General features: G+C 41.5%; 1 protein-coding gene across 1 annotated transcript in view; it reads left to right on the top strand.

Annotated features, from left to right (window-relative positions):
• Positions 1-20,052, top strand: part of Psmb2 (proteasome subunit beta 2) — a 31,114-nt gene that overhangs the window by 7,394 nt on the left and 3,668 nt on the right. Inside the window, exon 4 of the mRNA XM_005353233.1 lies at positions 19,647-19,809. Within this exon, the coding sequence (XP_005353290.1) occupies positions 19,647-19,809 (163 nt within the window). The remainder of the gene's footprint in view (positions 1-19,646; positions 19,810-20,052) is intronic.

The raw sequence follows: 20,052 nt of genomic DNA, 5'->3' as shown, positions 1-20,052 counted from the left end.
TTCCTGAAACCTTCCAATTGCTATTCATCTCTTTTTAATTCCCTTGCGTTTGTTTTCCTTTGTTACTGCTTTTTACTATCTAATTTTGTTGCTTGGGAGACTAACGAAGGTTATTGAATTCAAAGCTAGTTTGGTCTACATAGCTAGTTCTGGGTCAGCCCCAAAAATGTAGTGATAAGATGCCTTATTGGGGAGAGGAGTGGGGGAAGAGGGAGAAGGGTGGGAGGAGGGGGAGGGAAATGGGAGGCTGGGAGGAGGCGGAAACTTTTTTTTTCCTTTTTTTAAAAAAAAAAAAACAAAAAAGAAGTAAATTAAAAGAACGTTTTGGTTTTTTTGTTTTCTTGATGTTTATTTTGTATGTGATGTGGGTATGGAGGTCAGAAAAAAGTTAGAGGAGTTGGTTCTCGCCTTCCAACTTTGTGGGTTGCAGGGATCAAGCTGCAAGGTTGACAGGCGTGAAGGCAGTTGTGTTGTCTTTACCTGCTGAGCCTCTCACTGCCTCAAAAGAGAGGTGTAGTGTTTGTTGTGATAAATTGCCCCATTCCCTGAGACTTAATTTTTTTCAAAGCAATTTTAGGCTCTTAGTATACAGCAGTTTATTTATTCTTTGCCCTTTACTGAAGGACATCTTTGTTGCTTCCAATTTGAGGCAGTTTGCATCTTGGATTTGTTTAGATGTTTTCAGTTTTCTTAGTAAATACTAAGGAGTGTGATTGCTGGTTCGTGCAGTAATAATATGCTGATATTTATTTGTTTGTTTGTTTGTTTTGAGGCACTGTTTCTTTGTATAGTCTTAGCTGTCCTGGAACTAGCTCTGTAAACCAGACTGGCCTTGATCTCATAGGGATCTGCCTGCCTCTGCCTCCCATCACCCCAAGTTAGAATGTGGTGAATTTTGTAAGAAAGTGCCAAAAAATTTTTGAGGTGTTCTTATTTTTGTTCAACTGTAGCTGAAGGTCCCTACATAGTAATGGAGGGAGGTAATCCCTAGCTCTCTGTGACTCTTCAGCCAAGCATGGGGAGTTGTCTTCTTTTTTTCTGGTCTTGTACTGTAGCATTCTCTCTCTCATGTTAAAAGAGGCAAAGTTGACTTAGAGAGTGAATGCTTAAGACTGTGTAGGGTGTGCCAAGGAAGTTCACACCTTTGCCAAAGGGTGTGTATTTTCTCCATAGGGACCAAGTAAATATACTCTTACCATGTGACCTTACCCCCATGCCTATTTATTATCTATGATATCCAGATAACTTCCTAACCCCACAGGAGAGCCAGGAAAATGAATACTTGTAAATCATAATATTTAACATTCATATGACTTTTGCCCAAAGCATTTTGCTTAATAATTTAATCTACTCACTATTCCACTGAGACAGATAATAGTTGATTCTCTTGCTGATACTGTGAAAAGCATAAAGTGGCAGAGGGACTAGTTCAGGGCACACAGCAGGTCAGACAAAGTGGCAGTAATTATACCATAATTTGACTGTTTACCTTAAGGTCAACTCTTTGGTTCTTCAGTAGCAGTTTAGGGCATTCGTCTTTTGATGCTTTGGGTTCATCTACCTTCTTAAACTTAGTCACGTGTAATCAAAGCAAGTGTGGGTGTTAAGCTTTTTATATGCCTGCTTGCTGTTGGTTTCTTAAAAGATTTATTTTTAAAGCTGTATTTGTATGTCTGTATATGAATATGTGCACATGACTGCATGTGCCTAAAGAGGTCAATGTCATTGGCTCACTCTGGAACTGGAGCTCAGTATAGCAGGTTATGAGCCTCCTGACATGGGTGTTGGGAGCAGTACATTGAGCCATCTTTCTAGACCTACTGTAGATCTTTAAAGCACTTTTATTGCCGGGCGATGGTGGCGCACGCCTTTAATCCCAGCATTCAGGAGGCAGAGGCCAGCGGATCTCTGTGAGTTCGAGACCAGCCTGGTCTACAGAGCTAGTTCCAGGACAGGCTCCAAAGCCACAGAGAAACCCTGTCTCGAAAAACCAAAAAAAAAAAAAAAGCACTTTTATTTTCCAGTACCCAATACCAGACCCCAAACATCTCCCTAAATAGACTCTGTCCCAGTGCTAGCTTTGACCAGGGGCTTTGCAATCTCAATGATCCAATATACAAATTTTTTAATGTATGTGTTTGGCCTGCATGTATGTCTATATATAATATTTGTATAAGTGATCATTATTTTTAAGAATAAGTCACAGACATAATGGATTGCAAGGTGAAGACAGATTTATGTGCATTATTTTTATCTGGGTGAAAAGTTAGGGATCTTTTATTTAATCTTTGAGGGAGAAGTGTGGGACAAAATTGGTTTCCTACCACCCAGAAGTCCCTGTGTTATGCAAGGAGTATGCCGTAGCTTCTTGTGTAGAATGTTCCTCTGACTTACCAAGCAGAACTGGAATAAGAATTCGAGCTTTGGGCACAATAATAGATTTACTGTTAAATGCTGCAGACATTGAATGAATTAAGCTCCTTTTAGAATTGAGATAAGAGTGGGAATTTGCTTCGTGAAAATGCAGTGCATCCATGTAATCTTCTCTGCTAGCCGAAATGTTTGATGTTCTAAACAAATACTTATCCCTCGTGCACAATGACAGAGCGCTCTGGTATGTATTGACTGCCTCTGCCTGTGCTTCTTTGTTCTTCTAGTCCCTTTTCAGAGTGGATTCTAAAATAGGAATTTGTACTTTAGTTATTTAGAATTTTATTTTTAAGTATATATGGGTGTGCATGTGCGCATGTGTGTGTAAGTGCCTAGGTGGACAAGAAGAGGGCATTGGATTCCCTGGCGTTAGTTACAGGTGATTGTGAGTGACTTGATACAGGTGCTAGGAAGAGAACACAGATCCTCTGAAAGCATCAAATGCTCTTAACTGCTGAGCCATCCCCTCTAACCTCAGTACTTTATTTTATTCTGCAGAGAGAAATAATAGTTTTGTGTATTCCTAAAGTTATTACATTTGGTATATTTACAAGGTGACATTGTTTGACACATGATCCATACTTTGGATTAACCAGACTTTATGTCTATGAAGTTCCATGTCTATAGCTTAGAGTGTTTGATTTTCAGTGTGCGCGTGCGCACGTGCTTACCAGTGGTATCAGGTTGGAGGACATTTACTACAGTGTGTGTATATAATGAGTTGTGTAATAGGTCAATAAAATGCAGACGATTTGGAATTGTGGTTGAATAGTCTTTAGACTACCGCTAGTTGTGTGTCTTTGAACTAATTCAAAGATTAGTGTCCCTATTTATAATAGGACTTTATGGGATTATTACAAAGATTAAGAGATAATCATGCAAAGCTCTTTGTACATTATGTAAAACATGTAATGATTAATAAATGATTTTGTTTTTAATGCCCCTATTACCGTTTAGTTAAAGAAGCAATTTAATGGTTATAAGTTATCTTTATGGGAAATTATTTGTTGATTTTGTTTGTTGAGTTTTGATTTTTTTGAGACAGGGTTTCTCTGTGTAGCGCTGGCTGTCCTGAAACTCACTCTGTAGACCAGGCTAGCTTCAAACTCAGAGATCCACCTGCCTCTGCCTCTCAGGTACTGGGATTAAAGACATGTGCCACCACCACCCAGCTTATTTGTTGATCTTTAATTGAACTGATTAATTGCTACAGTGGGGGCTTTAGGAATTTGCTGGTATTGACAGAGAATATAGAAATAAATCAGCACCAAGCATCTGTTCCATAGCTTTGTTCTAGACCTCCCCAGGATGTATGATCACCACTAGCTATAAAGGGCTATTGAAATTCCAGCTAATTAACCCCTTCTCTCCATGCCATCTGTCACCTTGGCTTGAACCTAGGACCTAATAAAAAATTTTTTTGTTGTGTTTTTTATTTTATTTTATTTTATTTTTTTTTGGTTTTTTGAGACAGGGTTTCTCTGTGGCTTTGGAGCCTGTCCTGGAACTAGCTCTTGTAGACCAGGCTGGTCTCGAACTCACAGAGATCCGCCTGCCTCTGCCTCCCGAGTGCTGGGATTAAAGGCGTGCGCCACCATCGCCCGGCTTGTTTTTTATTTTTTTGAGACAGGGTTTCTCTGTAGCTTTGGAGCCTGTCCTGGAACTTGCTCTTGTAGACCAGGTAGGTTGGCCTCAAACTCACAGAGATCCACCTCTCTCTGTGTCCCGTGTGCTGAGATTAAAGGCGTATGCCACCACTGCCCAGCCTAATAAAATATTTTAATTCATAAAAAAAAAAAAAAACAGGAAAATGTCTCCTGGGTTTTTATTGAGTGAGAATTAAGCTTATATTTCCTAGTTTGGGGTTTTGAATGAGCCTTAGGCATGCTAAGTATGTGCTCTGTCACCCTTTTTTGTATGTGTGCGCATGCACATGCTGTGTGCATACCATGGCACACCTGTGGAGCCCAGCAGAAACTGGGAGTCAGATTCTCTCATCCTTTGGGATGGGACTCAGGGGTTGAACTTAGACCATTAGGCTTGGTTGCAAACCCTTGAGTCATTTTGCCTGCCTTGCCCCACTGTTGCGTTTTTTTTATATGATTATCTGATTTCCTTAAAAATCTGCTCTGTACACCATCTCCATGTCACTGGTGTGGGCTGAGGTGTGAACCAGCCCACTCTGGGGTCCTTGGGGAATGTGGAGTTTTGTGCTGAAGCTTCAGCAGAATGCTGGCCTCTGTAGTGTGGAATCATTCAGAGATTGCTCAGTGTCTGCATAGAACCTTTTCCTGAAGTGCTTCATAAACCCTTGGTGTCTCTCTCTCTCTCTCTCTCTCTCTCTCTCTCTCGCGAATGCTTAGCAAATAAACAGTAGAAATAATGAAGGCTATCTAACCTGGCATACTGGTTTCCAACCCTTACCCCTACACTGGCATTAAACACTTACCAGGTAAGATCAGTGTGATAAAGCCTCAGCTCATTCCACTCCAATTAACCCCCACCTCTATTTTCCACATGCAGGAATTACCTGTAAAATTTTAATCAGAAAAAAAATGGCTTCATCATTCTTATCCCCTGTAGTTTAAAATCTAATAGTTAAAACCTGTCGTAGGAGGTTTAGCGCCTGCTCTGCTGTGAGCTAGTTGACAATGCTGAGAGCGTGCGGTGTTTGGATCAGATGGCATGATCTAAAGGTCTGTTGGCGGGGGCGGGGGTAGCTCAGCAGTGGAGCACCCGCTTAGCAAAGCCCTAGTCAACCCTGCTTCCAAGAAATAAAACATAAAGATCTGATGTCAAGGCTTGAATATATTTGTTTCAATGAAGGGAGAAGAAACTCCGGAAAAGTTTTGGTATTTGTCACTTCAGAAGTGACCACTACTTCTCTCTGCTCTGATTTTGAAGCATTTGCTTTGAGGAATAGGAGGCAGGTGCAGTGTGCTCCTCTTCTGAAAGAATCCTGTTGCTGAGAGACTGCTGTTCTGCACTGGAGTTATTCTCTTGATGCCTTACGTGGCTGGCTCCGAGACCATCTTCTGTTTATTGGTAGCCTTGGGATCATGTGATTGGTGAACAGATGGGCCAGGTGAAACCTTGACTTTGCAGGTCTTATCCCCTAAACACAACCAACCATTTGTTACATGTGATTAGAATATCACTAACAAGGGTAATTTCACATGCTTTTTGGCAAATGTGGTTAGCAGGATGTGACATGACGAAGCACGGCCTTCTTCCTCTGTGCCATCTCCCTTGGGGCCTCGTCTTCCCTGCTCGCCCCCTCTTGCCCTTGCCCAGGCTTGCCTTCCAGCTCACCTGCTCCAGATGGGCGGCACAGTGGGAGGACACTGGCACGGGCAGATGTGTTTATTTTCCGGAGACAATGTTGTGCTGCTGCAGATGGTGGTGCCTTGGAGCAAATGGCAGCCTTTGGCAGCACTGCCACACAGCCCGGGCATCCCGACAGACAGAGCTGGCTGCTCTTGGTGATGGGGAAATTGGGGAGAAAAACAAAATTGAAGATGTTAATCAATTCCTGGACTTTGGATACAACTAGCAGTCTCCTGCTGGTGGGAAGCAGTTTTCCTCCCCCACAAATGTCTCAGCTAGTCTGTGGATTTTCATTGTGGGCTAAGAGTTGTATGTGTTTGTCTCTTTACCTCCTAGCATCAATAGGATAGACTAAAAACTAAACAGGGCTTCATTTAGATAGGTATTCATTTGTACTGCAAAACGTATGAATATCCCAGGTCACATCAGTCCCCTAGGACGGGGGGGGGGGTGGCTCACGTCTGCCCCATTGGAGATACTACTGTTCTATTTTTAGTAGTCATTTTGATTATCCAAAGGCCCAGAGACAGGTGTGCTTTGAAGTTGAGGTACCTTAATTAATATGACAACACTATGCTTATAGTGTTTTTCACCAGGGTAAAACTTCTGACAGCTGTCCTTTAGGCAGTTTGCTTATTCAGTCACTAGGGCTTGCCTAAGTCCATGAAGACCGAGTGCTTGTTGAATCATTATACCTACTGGCTCCTAAGGAAAAGAAAATGGCTTCAGATGATTCTTCTTTATCAGAAAACCTTTTTTCCCCTTCTTAAAAAAATTATGTGGTGTTTTTCCCAGCCCTAGTGCTGATCGAGTTAGGATTCTGCAGGTGTAAAGTCCTCCCCCTCCCCTTCCCCATCTCTCCAGGGGGTTGTATGTGAGAAGGTGTTGCTTTCTCACTCAGAGAGCATATATGTGCTACCCTGTTGGATGCCTGCTGTGAGCAGAGAGAACCCCTGTTCTGGTTGTATGGAATAATCCTATTGGATGGCTGGAATCGTACAATCCCATAATGCCAACTTTTCACCTAAAATATCTTTCCTAAGCACAGTGGAAGTGAAATAATATAGGTAATTGGCTTAGATTTGTATTATTTTGAAACAATATCTTTAAAACTTTATGTGGTTTTTCTATCAAGGTTTGGTTCAAGGCTGGAGCTTAATAAGAACATGCTTTTAGTTTTCGGTGTTTGCCTTAGAAACACCAACTTACCCCACCTTTACGGTTACACCAGTGCCCTAGTCTGTGTAGGCGCGGTTGTGGGTAAGTCCTAACACACAGACAGAAGCACACATAAGCCCAGGCTTCTTGCTGACTCTTTTTATCTTTGTAGAAGCATACGATGTTATGGATTTAAGGACTGGTCCCCAAAACCCTTTTATTGTCTGACAAAAAAAATGCATGTGTACAGTGAGGAAGGCTTCGCAGTAGAGGAAGAACTGACTGCTTTTCATTAACCTGGGAAGTCTTTCATATGTATCTGTTACATTCATTTAAGCTATACATATATGTTTTATGTATTTTACATGTTACTCATAAAAAGGTCTAATTCATAAAAAGACAAAAGAAAGGCTAACAGCAAGGAAACATAATTTTAAATTAAAAATAAGAAAAATAATAAATATGATTAACAGGACTGGGAAGAAGAAAAGGAAGGGAAAAGTTATCTTTTCTGTGTGCTAATTGTTGGTGTTTCTGTTTGTTTTTGTTCTTGTGTTAGGGAGCTGAGGACCAAATTTAGAGCCTTGTGCTTGCCAGGCAAATGCTCACCACCTACTTAAATCCTGACCCAAATATAATAACCTGAATCACTGAAATGTTCTACCAGAATTGAATGCATCCTTTTCTGAAGCCCTTAAATAGGGTGACTTAGAGCCAACATGTTCTTTAATTGCCGATAGCCATTCGTTCAGCAGATCTCCAGCCTGCACTGTCTTTGGGGCTGAGGAAGCTGGTGCGAAGTTCAGTGTGTCCCTTCAGATGGGAAAACAGAAGTAAAAAGTCAGTTGTCCTGCAGAATAAAAGTGCTGGGATACATATGTACACAGGGCGTTCTGGAAACAGACTTAACCTATGCTTTGAAAGACAAAAGATGCAGTAGAAGGGACAGCTGGGAGCACAGACCAGGATGTGTGAGAGCATGTTAGTGTTTGCAGATGCTCAATTTTATCTGTTTTAAGTAATAGGATACAGTATACAAATTAGGGTATTACTGATTTTTTAAAAATGTTAATAGGTGACATATTCTATTGTATATAAAACTATAGTTTGGTAAATAAGGCTGGGAGTTTTAGAGGGGTTTTATTGTTGTTTTTCATGTAGCCCTGGCTGTCCTAAAACTCAAAAGTCTGCCCAGCTAGAGGGATTTTAAGAGACTGAAACTTGAGAGATGGTCCATGTTATCATAAAAACAGTGGGCAGGCCTGGCAGGATGGCTCAGTGGTTAAGAAGGACGCAGATTTTAGCACCTATATCACAGCTCACAACTATCTGTACCTCTAGCTCCACTGGATCCAACTCCCTCTTCTGGCCTCCTTGGGCACCAGGTATGCATCTTGTAATACATACATACATGCCATGGAGACAAACATTTCATACACACAAAATAAAAATAAATAAATCCTGAAAAACAACACAAAAAATCGGTGGGCCTTTCTGAAAATCTTTTGGCTAAAGAGGAGATTTGCATAATCAGATCAGATTTTGTTAGACCATTGGCTGCTCTTTGGAGTATTTGAGGAAAGAATTGAGGAAATAGGGAGAGTTTTGAGCTCACGTAGCCACTGACAGTAGGAATAACTTAGGTTGGATATGAGGTGTTAATAGGGAACACTGTTCTCACAGAAGGGTTCCTAAATAGTCTTTTCCTGGAGAATTCATTGCTGCTCTGTGTGTACACTGTTGACATCTGAAAACATACACAGTTGTATATATTCTAAGTCTTCCCCCCAGAAGACATAGTGTCTATTAACTTGGAGATGAATCTGTTATGCATCAGCGTTCCTAGATATTCACGGACATGCTCTGTGTAGACATTTAATATGGAAGCTGTGTTATGCATGTGTATAGCAAAGCATGAGTCTGCGATTGAGTTTTAGTAATTCACTTGAATGTACAGGAACCCTACATTTGTCCTAGAAACCACCAGCTCAAGAGAAAGGATCCAAGCGACCTTGTTGCAAACGTGGTGTTGGTTTTGCCATTGCAAGGTCAGCAATTTTATTTTGATGTTATTTGGGAGAAAACAGTATTTTTGATTAGCAAGTAAAATTAATGTAGAAAACAAATACTGTGTTAACTAGTTGGTATAATAAGGCATCTGTGCCATGTTGCATTTAAACTCATTAAATTTCTCAACTTCTAATTACAGTAAGGTTACAGCGTTTAATAGAATCAACCAAACTTGAGCTTAGCAATGGCTTTAGAGAAATAAAATTAATAGCATTTTGGCATTTTTGTGAGAAGGACTTAATAAACATTGAGGTTACATGCTACTTAATTTTTTTCCTTCCTTTCTTTTCCTTTGGCTCCTACGCTTCAGATTTATTTAGTACTTACTATTGACTTCTAGGAACTTTAACACAGGTAAGCACTATGATCATATTACCATTAGACAAGGGGGTTGGGCATTTGAGGCTCTAAGTGGAGCAATATACTTTCAAAGAAAAAAGAGCAGCAAAAATATGGTTGGATTGTAGACGTATCTCATTTAGGGTTTCAGAAAGTTTAGTGGTTATTTCATTTGTAGCACCTTGCTTCTTTGTTCTCGGTATGGCATGCACATTTATAGACATTGACTAAGTCACTAGAGATTAAACCTAGGGCCTCGTGCATCCTAGGGAAGTTTTGAACCACTGAGCTACATCCCTAGCAAATATTTAGTGGTTTGTGTCTTTTTGGTTTGAGGTTTTTGTGGTTGTTTTATCTTTCAAAACAGGGCTTCTCTATGTAGTTCAAGTTATCCTGGAACTCTCTCTGTAGACCAGGCTGGCCTCAAACTCAGAGAACCACCTGCCTCTGCCTCCTGATTGCTAGGATTGAAGGCAAGTGTGCACCACCACCACCTGGCTGGTGAGTTTAAGATTGTTTTTATTACTTTATGTGTGAGTGCTTGACCTGTACATGTTGTGTATGTGTGCCACATGCATACCTGGTCCCAGGGAGGTCAGAAAGGGTATCAGATCCCATGTAACTTAAATTGCTGGTTATTGTGAACCAGTGTGAGGATGGTGAGACTTGAACGTGGGTCAAGAACAAGTGCTCTTAACCCCTGAATCATCTCTCCAGTCCCAGAGTTATTTTATTTTAAATGGTTTTTAAGCTTATTTTATTTAATGTGTGTGAATGTTTTGCCTGCCTGTGTATCTGTACACCACATGTGTGCCTAGTTCCTGAAGAAGACAGAAGAGGGTATTGGATCCCCTGGAACTGCAGTTAAGGATAGCTGTGAGCCACCATGTGACCCTCTACAAGAGCAACAATTGCTCTTAACCACACGGCTGTCTCTCCAGTCAAAATGTATTATTTTTAGTTACATGGGGCAGATACAGGGGGGTGCAAGTACCCTTGGAGGCCACCGGTATCAGATCCCTGGAGCTGCAGTTACAAGCATTTGTAAGTGGGTATGGGTGCTGGGAATTGACCTCATGCCTCTGCTTGCTCTCTCTCTCTCTCTCTCTCTCTCTCTCTCTCTCTCTCTCTCTCTTTCTTTCTTTCTTTCTTTCTTTCGTAGTTTCTCTATAGCCCTAGTTTTGTATCTGCCTCCTGAGTTCTGGGATTGCTAGGATTAAAGGTCATGTGCCACAGCACCAAACACAACATGCACTCTTAGCCGTTGAGCCATCTCTCCAGCCCTCTGTTTTCTTTACTGTATGTGTGTATATGCTCATGTGTGTGCTTGTGGGCAGAGGCGTGAGGACACTGAGTGTCTCCTCAGTGCTGTTTATCCTGGGTGTTTTGTTTTTAAAGGTAGGATCCTACTCAATTGGAACTCAGCAGATTCAGCTTAGGCCATCAAGTCCTAAGATCCTCCTGTCTCTCTGCCTCCCTAGCAGCAGGATCACAGGTACACTGCCAAGCCTGGCCTTTTACATGCATGCTGGAGGTTGAGTTTGACTGAACCATCTCCCCAACCTGTTGGTTTTAATTTTTGAAACAAAGTATAGTCAAGGCTGGGAATTTGGAATCCTACAGAGCTGTGGTTACAAACAGTTTTTAGTGCTGCAGTGGTTAAGTACATTTGTGAAAATGTAGAGTTACTATTCTGATTCTAATTAGTTTAAACTTGTAGGGTTTTTTTTTCTTTTCTATTTGTCCATAGGATTAAGGATTAAGAAGGAAACTGTTCAATTTCCAACTCTCTCCTTTCCTTTAGCCAGTCAGTAACAGGAGCTCAGCGTTCCTTAAGTTCTTTCTTGTATCTATGTCCTTGCTAATATTCTCTCCAGAACACTGATTAAGCTCAGTTTAGCATTTATTAGGGAAATCTTCTCTGAACTCTTCACCCCGTTTCTTCACATGAATGTCACCTTCAACTTTGTGCTGTCATAGCAACCTACATACACTTCTGCCAAGTGTCCCGTTGTGATTACATCCTTTACTGTCTTCCACGTGTGAGAGTGTGTAGGCGCTGGTGTGAGTGAACGCTCCTCACTGGCTGCCTAAGCTCAGGCTTACTGACTTTGACCACTTCCCCCTTAGTGAAAGTCTTAACTCTTTGTTGCATTTTCTGTTCCTCGTTCCTCAGTCTTACCAGTTTACCTTCTAAATATACCTCATATTTCACATCTGCCCCATCCCCTTCTGCCACAGCTTAGCCCTCACTATCTTCCATCTAGACTACTGAGGTACACGTCAAATGTTCTCCCTTTCTCTTTCACCCTAATTCGTCATACATATAAATGCCAGTTCCCGGCCTAAAGTGGTCAAGTTTCACCATCTCTTCCATGGTTACACACTGTTCATGTTCCTCCTTTCCTTTAAGAAAGGATCTTTTTTGTTTGGTTGGTTTGGTTTGGTTTTTGGTTGTTTGCTTGGTTTGGTTTTTGGTTGTTTGTTTGGTTTGGTTTTTGAGACAGGGTTTCTGTGTGTAGCTTTGGTGCCTGTCCTGGAACTCATTCTGTAGACCAGGCTGGCCTCGAACTCACAAAGATCCACCTGCCTCTGCTTCCCAAGTGCTAAGATTAAAGGTGTATGGGGCAAAGTTTCTCTGTAGCTTTGGAGCCTGTCCTGGAACTCACTCTGTAGAGCAGACTGACTTCGAACTCACAGAGATCTGCCTGTCTCTGTCTCCCGAGTGCTGGGATTAAAGGGATGCTCAGCCACCTGTGTACATGGTTTTCTTAAAAACGGACATTTTTTGTCTGGATATGGTGGCTGGTTCCTGTAATCTCAGTACTTGGAGGTCTGAGGCAGGAGAATTACCATGAGTCCAAGGCAAACACGGTGAGATCTCTGTTGTATGGAAATGATTCTGTATTACTTAGGAATAGATAATAAATATTATTTAAAATACTATTTTAGATCAAGTAAAAGTATTTAATCACAATAATTGGAAATTGCTCAATTTTAAAATGTTTGGAATGAATTTTTTTTAAAGTGTGGAAATCTGTGATAGGGCCAGCAAGATAGCACAGCAGGTAAAGACACTTGCTGCCATGCCTGAGTTTGGTTTCTGGAACTGAAATGGTAGTGGGAAAGAACTAGATTCCTACAGGTGACCACATGTGCACTCTGGCACTCACAAACACAGAAATAATCTTAGTCTGCTATTAAAGTGGCAGAATTAGAATTTTAAAACATTATATTCTGAAACCACCTAAAGGTAGTAAATTCTGTTGGTTACTGAAAACAAGTTCCTCAGTCAGTTCAGCACTAGTATCGAAGAATAATCGATCCAGTTTTCTTCCTAATGAAGATGAAATGGATCCTGACAAAGCAGTTAAGGGATAGCTCCTACAGATACTCAGAGAAGAAATCACAGCTGTGACATTAAACCTGCTCTCCTAAGTCCTAAAACATTGTTGAATTATTGATCAATGCAGAACAGTGGGTACTAGTATAAAAATTGGGGGGTGTTTGTATATGAAATTCACAGCTATATATTGAATCATACATTTCTACTAATTTCCATTTTATGGAGGCAGAGTGGTTTCCTGGAGGGCACAGAGAACTTGTAGTTGGGAAGCCTGAATTTTGGTCTTGAATCCGGTGTTAAGGACCCATGTAGATGACAGTCTTCTCTTTTTTTGAACAATTGGCTCCATGTGTAAAGGGAATGCTGGTTATGCTCACTGAGCCCATAGATCCTCCAAACTGCATTTTTATATTTTATCCATCTTAGGATAAAAGGTAGAATCTTGGCAATCTGCTGGACTAAAAGAAACAGCAGGCACGGGGCTGGTGGGATAGATCAGTGCTAAAGCATGTGTTTAGTGTGCACAGGGGCCGGAGCTTGATTCCCACCACGACCACCCAAAAAGGTAGCCACAGTATTCTTTTCAAGATATATTGTTGAGCCGGGCAGTGGTGGCGCACACCTTTAATCCCAGCACTCGGGAGGCAGAGGCAGGTGGATCCCTTTGAGTTCGAGGCCAGCCTGGTCTATAAGAGCTAGTTCCAGGACAGGCTTGATAGCTACAGTGAAACCCTGTCTCAAAAAAAACCAAAAAAAAAAAAAAAAAAGATATATTGTCTAATATGTTTAGAAATCTGTTGATTAAAATGCTTGTCTCATTTGTCCCGTGGTGTTTTAGTACCTACTTCCACATTACTGACCCACTAGGCACAGGCGTCTGCTTCCCACACTACTTAGGACTCAAAGGTGCAACATGGCCCTGCACTTTTCTCAAGACCCTCAGTCATAGTGATGTCGTCCCATTCAATTAGAGGTGGCAAAGGCTGGCCTGGCTCCAAAAGAAGACTGTCAATTCCTTTCCTTTTCTGTGTCCACGCTCGGCAGGATGCTTCCTCACGCCCACCTCTCTCCCCCTTGCTGTGACTTTGGCTTCCGCCAGATGTCACACCGCTGCTTGTCACCGCCCAGACTCTCATCATCGCTGATTTTGTTGTTTCGTGTATTTGTAACAACTGTTCTCTTTAGCTGTAAAATTTATGGAATTTCACACACTTCTTAAACACCACAGTGTTCTTTTTCATAATAAGGAAACAAACAAGGAAGTGTATGCACAAAAGTTAGATTTAAGCAGACTTTCTGTGTGTGATGTACACTCCCCACTCCCAAATGTACAAGTTACAGTGTGTAACTGAGCTTAGCTCTGTGATTCTCAGGGGCACAGAGATGAGTTAATGCATCTTGATCTCAGGAGGAAGTACATGAGCGGTATGCTTTATAGATAGTACCCAGTTCAGTGTTATCCCTTTGGTAACCATAAAAGGTAGATAATTTTATTCTCTGTAATAGCATCTCCTTGATCTTTTTATTATCTTGTCCAGTCTGTTAGTACAGTCTGTTCCTAAAAGTGAGCAGGTGAGAGTAGCCGGGTTTTTATATCACTGTGCATCCAGCCTGGCCGTGACCCCTTCACACGTATTTATTTAAACACCAGGAAATCTTAAAATGGCCTGAAACTCTTCACTTAGTAAATAAGCTTATTGTGTACTTTTTTTTTTTTTTTTTTGGTTTTTCGAGACAGGGTTTCTCTGTGGCTTTGGAGCCTGTCCTGGAACTAGCTCTGTAGACCAGGCTGGTCTCGAACTCACAGAGATATTGTGTACTTTTTAAGAGGAGAAAGTCTGTTTGCCTAGCCCCTCACACACGTGGAATAGAGGCAATTTTTATCTTGGTATGGTGACACATGTCTATGATCCCAGCACTAGAGATACGAGACAGAATGCTCACAGCAGATTCAAGGCCAGCTTTATCACGTAGTGAGTTCCAGGGCTGTATAAAGACCATGTCTCCACCTGCCTCCGGAAAAGAGAAAGGCAGATTTTATGTTAATAGAGTCAGAATTCAAGCTCAGGCCCAGCCCTTTGCTCCCGTGGCCTGTTTCTTCCTGAGTTGTTTGTCTGTGGTTTAGCCCCCTCTTTATTTGGGACTTAATGCCTAGCTCGCATCCTAAACTGTTTTCTTCTTAGCAACTTGTGTCTAGAGGGAGGTGGGAAAAAAAAGCAACAAATCCACTTATTTATGGAGCTGTAGGCATTTAATTTAAACCTGAACCACTTGTCAGAAATGGGGCCTATTTGGGGCTGGAGAGGTGGCTCAGTAGTTAAGAACATTTACTGTTTTTGCAGAGGGCCTGGTTCAGCTCCCAGCACCCACATGGCAACTCACAAGTTGCCAATGGATCCAGTACCTCCTCTGAGGGCTCCTATACACAAATAGTGCTCCTATACACACATAGTGCACTTACATACACTCAGGCACACACACATGTACTTAAAGTAAATAGTTTTTAAAAGAAGAAAATAGGGCCTGTTACATCCTTGCCTTGTTTTAGTGGTTTTCATGATATTTTCTTATAATATTAAACATTGGCCACATATATGTTAAAATGTTTGAGATACTCTCTTGTATGATTATTAGTGTTCACTCATTTAACAAATGTTTATTGAATATATGCTGTATGCCTGTGCATCATTGAAGAAGACAGACACACTCCTCTCTTCACAGAGTTTATAATATATGAAATATTTGTGAATAGGTGGATTGTATCTTCTATATACTGTTTTCCCCATCACACCACGAGAAGTCACCATGTGTTAGCTGTTAGAACAAAATTGTAGGGACATGTAGCTGTTACCTTTCCTTATAGAACTGCTTAGAATAGCACAGAGGTGACTTGGAATTGATCTGATTCCAGCAAAACAATGACAACATTCAAAACTTTATTTGAAATTTAAAGACAAAAGCCAAAAAAAAAAAAAAGCCAACACAAGTCAAAGGTCTTTGGAGCACTGTCAGAATTTCTGAAACTGCGAGTTGTCATCCAGCTGTATTGACTTAATTAGTCTAGACAGCACCACTTATTTATGCTTAAGATCTCACACATGCAGAAGTTGGTAATTCGAAGTCACACAATATTTGTGAGTTATCTTCTGTACCACAAGTTGTAGGTTCTGGCTACCAACTTCAGTAAGTGTATATGAGATGCTTAAGCATAAATAAATTATATTATGTAGATCAAGTAAGCACCACAGTTGCTTCTGTACTTGTGTTTATATGGGGTCTCGTATAAAATCTTCTAGTAATGGCTGTTGAGTAACATGGATTATTCTGAAGCATGATTTAATCTCATACTATAGGAAGACTATTAAATAGAACATACCTGGAATCTGCTGCTTGGGCCTCTTTGAGTGTCTATGGATTCCTAATACACCATGCAACTTGGTAAAATTGGTTTGGTTAATCTTGCAGTGGCTATTCTGGCTATACTGAGCTGGGAGGACCAAGTTATGAACTTAGGAAAAAGATTAAACTTACTTTGTGATAGGTAAGAAAATATATCATGGATTCTCTTACAGGAAGAATGCTAATTAAAGGCATTAGGCTAGCCTTTTTCTCCCCATCCCTAAACTATAAGAACATCATAAGATTTAGTGAGGTGATGATGTCACACACCTTGAGATGCTAAAGGCAGGCAGATCTCTATGAGTTTAAGGCCACCATGGTCTACAGAGTGAGTTCCAGGACAGTTAGGGTTACACAGAGAAACCCCTCTCTCTCAAAGAAAAAAGTAAAATAAAAAGACCATCACAATATTCTATGCCTTGTCAGATTTGCAGTACTGACTATTTTAACACTTTAAAAATAATTCTATTAACTATATATATTTTTATCTTTAGCTAATTTAAGCAGAGCTTTTGTTGTTGTTTAAAGTGTGCTTTATTAAAATGTTAGAATGTAGCTAACACACTAGAAATTTAGGTAACTCTCCTGCCCCAGAATCTGGAATTTTTTCTGTATTGTTTTCTCTTGCCTTTGAAGATAGAAGTAATAGCAATCAACTTAGTTTGGCACATAAGAAAACATGCTCAGGGCCCAGTGAGATGGATCAGCTGGTAGAAGCACTTGCTCCTGGGCCTCAGTTCAGTTCCCATGGCCCACATGATGGGAGAACCATTGCTGCAAAGTTGTCCTCTGAAGCCACATGTGTGCCATGGCATGTGCATGCAGGCAAATGCATGTGGTCACACACACAATAAGTAAGGATAATAAAAGAAAATAGATATTCATAGTGTATAACACTTAAACCTCTTACCTATGGTTGGGCTTACTGAGAAGGTAGTCCAGTTCCAGACTACAGCACACTAAACTGGAAATGCAGTAGATAGACCGGCCGTTATTTTCACAGTCCTGACTACCTGAGCTCATTCTTATTCCTGTGAGCTGTCTACTATTTTACTCCATGGCCAGGCACTTGTTTGCAGGTTGGTACTCCTTTATTTTCGAGGGACATTAGAAGTCTACCTGCTTAGTAGCACAGCTGGGTTTGCAGGATTCCTGTAGGTATATTTGTGTGCTCTAACATGAGTTTCTTCAAGCTAACAAATGCCCACATTGATCACTGTACAAAAATATACAGTGTCTCTTTTAAAGCCACTTGTTGTTCCAACTTTATGTTCCATGATAAAATGTCTCATTTAATTGAACACAAGGATAAGTGTAGGGACAGGCACAAACCATGGGCAAGGCTTGTATGCTGCCCCCTGAAGCAGATACAAGAGATATAAGAATAAACAAAAAGGAAGCCCACAAAATGGGATTGCCACCACTGGTGCCTGGGGCATAGACAGACTGCATTTAGCATGGCAAATGCTTCAGCTGATAGAGGAAAAGTAATTATCCATTTGGAAATGAACAGCAACACAGACTTTGTGTTTTTAGACTTACAGGTAATATGAAGAACAAATATTTATTAAATGCAAGATACAACCATCTTTTTATTTGTGTCATTGATGAAAAGTAGATTTTATCCATCTTATCGGAGTCTTGTTGTATTAGAAGGGTGTTAGGCTGGAGGGATAGCCCAGTGGGAAAAGCTGCTTACCACCAAGCCTGAAACCTGAGTTAAATCCCAGGACCCACATAGTGGAAGGATAAAGCCAACCCCACAGAACTGTCCTCTGACCTCCATAGATACACAGACACAAGAAGTAAATGGGGCCTTCCAAAAAGGAAAGGAAAATGAAGGGCATGTACACACACACAATAAATAAATGCAGCTCAAAGAGAGAAAATGCCAGCAATTCATTTAGCTCTTCAGCTCTGGGGCTGCTCTTTGTCATCCTTTTTTTTTTTCCCTGAGTTGAAAAGTACTAATTGCCAGGTAGTGGTGGCACCCACCTTTAATCCCAGGACTCAAGAAGCAAGTGGATCTCTGTGAGTTGAAGGCCAGCCTGATCTACAGAGCGAGTTCCAGGACAGCCAAGGTTACAGAAAAACCCTGATTCGAAAAACCAAAAGACACCCGGTGGCGGTGGCACAACACATTTAATCCCAGCACTCAGGAGGCAGAGGCAGATGAATCTCTGTGAGTTCAAAGCCAACCTGGAGTTCTAAGACAGGCTTCAAAGCTACAGAGAAACCCTGTCTCAGAAAAACAAAAGAAAGAAAGGGAGAAGGGAGGGAAGAAAGAGAAAAAAAAGTGTAGTGGTTTTAGCTTAAATATTTGCTGTGCCTCTGTCCTTCCCTTCTCTTTTCCCCGCTCAGTAATTATAGAACATACAGTTTACTGTTTGATATTAAGCTAATGCCTAACCTAAACTAGTTTGGGGTGGGATTTGGGGGAGGGTGGGATTTTTGAGATATGTCTTACTGTGTTGCCCAGTCTGGACCCCAGTCCTAAACTCCTAGGCTCATTAGCTTGCTTCTTTTGAATGACAGAATTGGACCCAATCTCTGGACTGATTGCCTAATTGCGTTTGTTGGGTTTTGTTGTTGTTTGAAACAGGGTCTCTATATAGCCTTGGCTGACCTGGAACTCACAGAGATCTGCCTGCCTTTGCCCCCGAAGTGCTGGGATTTAAGGTATCCACCATCATTCCATGCTCTTGGTTTTAGTAGTAAAGAATGACCCAAGAACATCTAAGCCTTTGAAGTGCTTTTGTATCATCTCCCCCCTCTCCCCACCACGTATGATGTGGGATGTCCTTCTGTGTGTGTGTTGCTTTTATTAGTTAATGAATAAAGCTGTTTCGGCCAGTGGCTTAGCAGAGTGAAGCCCAGAGGGAGATCTGAACAGTGATACATATATAGGGGGAAAGAAGGCAGAGTCAGGCAGACGCCGTGAAGCTGCCAAAGGAGAATGACTCCCAGAACCTTACCATTTGTGTATCATAATGATACACATTATGATACACAAATTAATAATTAATATATATGAGCTAACTGGACATATGCCTGAGCTGTTGGCCAAACAGTGTTATAATTAATACAAGCGGAAAAGCATTCTCTGATTACAACGTGTGTGTGTGTGTCTGTGTCTGCCTATGTGCATGCATGCGTGTGTGTGTGTGTGTGTGTGTCTGTGTCTGCCTATGTGCATGCATGCGTGTGTGTGTGTGTGTCTGTGTCTGCCTATGTGTGCATGCGTGTGTGGACAGCTGGTGGGAGTCAGGTTCCTGAGACAAACTTGGATCATCATGCTTGGCTATTAAGTCCCCTCACCTGCTGTACTATCTTGACGGCCCATATGAGGTTCTTTTCCATAGACCTTAAATAGAAACAAACAGCAACAACAACAAAAAAGCCTTTTCCTGTACTAGACCATACTAGTTCTCCAGGTAGGAGTGAACTTTTACTTCCACGCGTGATTTAGCCGGTTGCTGCTAGTATTTGCTTGTTGTCAGGAGCCAGAACTCTTGTTCCTGTTTGCGTTGTTGGCGTGCTGCTCTAATCAGCACGTTGTTGTGTCTTTTCTTTGCAGACTCCATATCATGTGAACCTCCTCCTGGCTGGCTATGATGAGCATGAAGGGCCAGCCCTTTACTATATGGACTACCTGGCAGCCTTGGCCAAGGCTCCTTTTGCAGCTCATGGCTATGGTGCCTTCCTGACTCTCAGTATCCTTGACCGATACTACACACCAAGTAAGTGCTGGCAGTCTAGGGAGAAACCCTTAGCTGTTTCCCAATCTTGTCAAGCCTTGGAGTTGGCCGACCACCCTACAAAGAGGGTAACTCCTCTCTGGAAGCTGCTCTCTCTCATGGGTCAATACAACCTTCAAAAACCTTGTTGATAAAACTCTGCCTGCCAGGGCTGGAAAGGTGCCTCAGCAGTTAGTAGCACTGGTGCTTCTTCCAGAGGACCTGGGTTCAATTCCTAGCACCCAC

This window comes from Microtus ochrogaster, chromosome 10, assembly GCF_000317375.1.
Source record: "Microtus ochrogaster isolate Prairie Vole_2 chromosome 10, MicOch1.0, whole genome shotgun sequence".
NCBI classification, from domain to species: Eukaryota; Metazoa; Chordata; class Mammalia; order Rodentia; family Cricetidae; genus Microtus; species Microtus ochrogaster.
The sequence above is the reverse complement of the archived record's forward strand: the minus strand, read 5'-3'. Positions and strand labels throughout refer to the sequence as shown.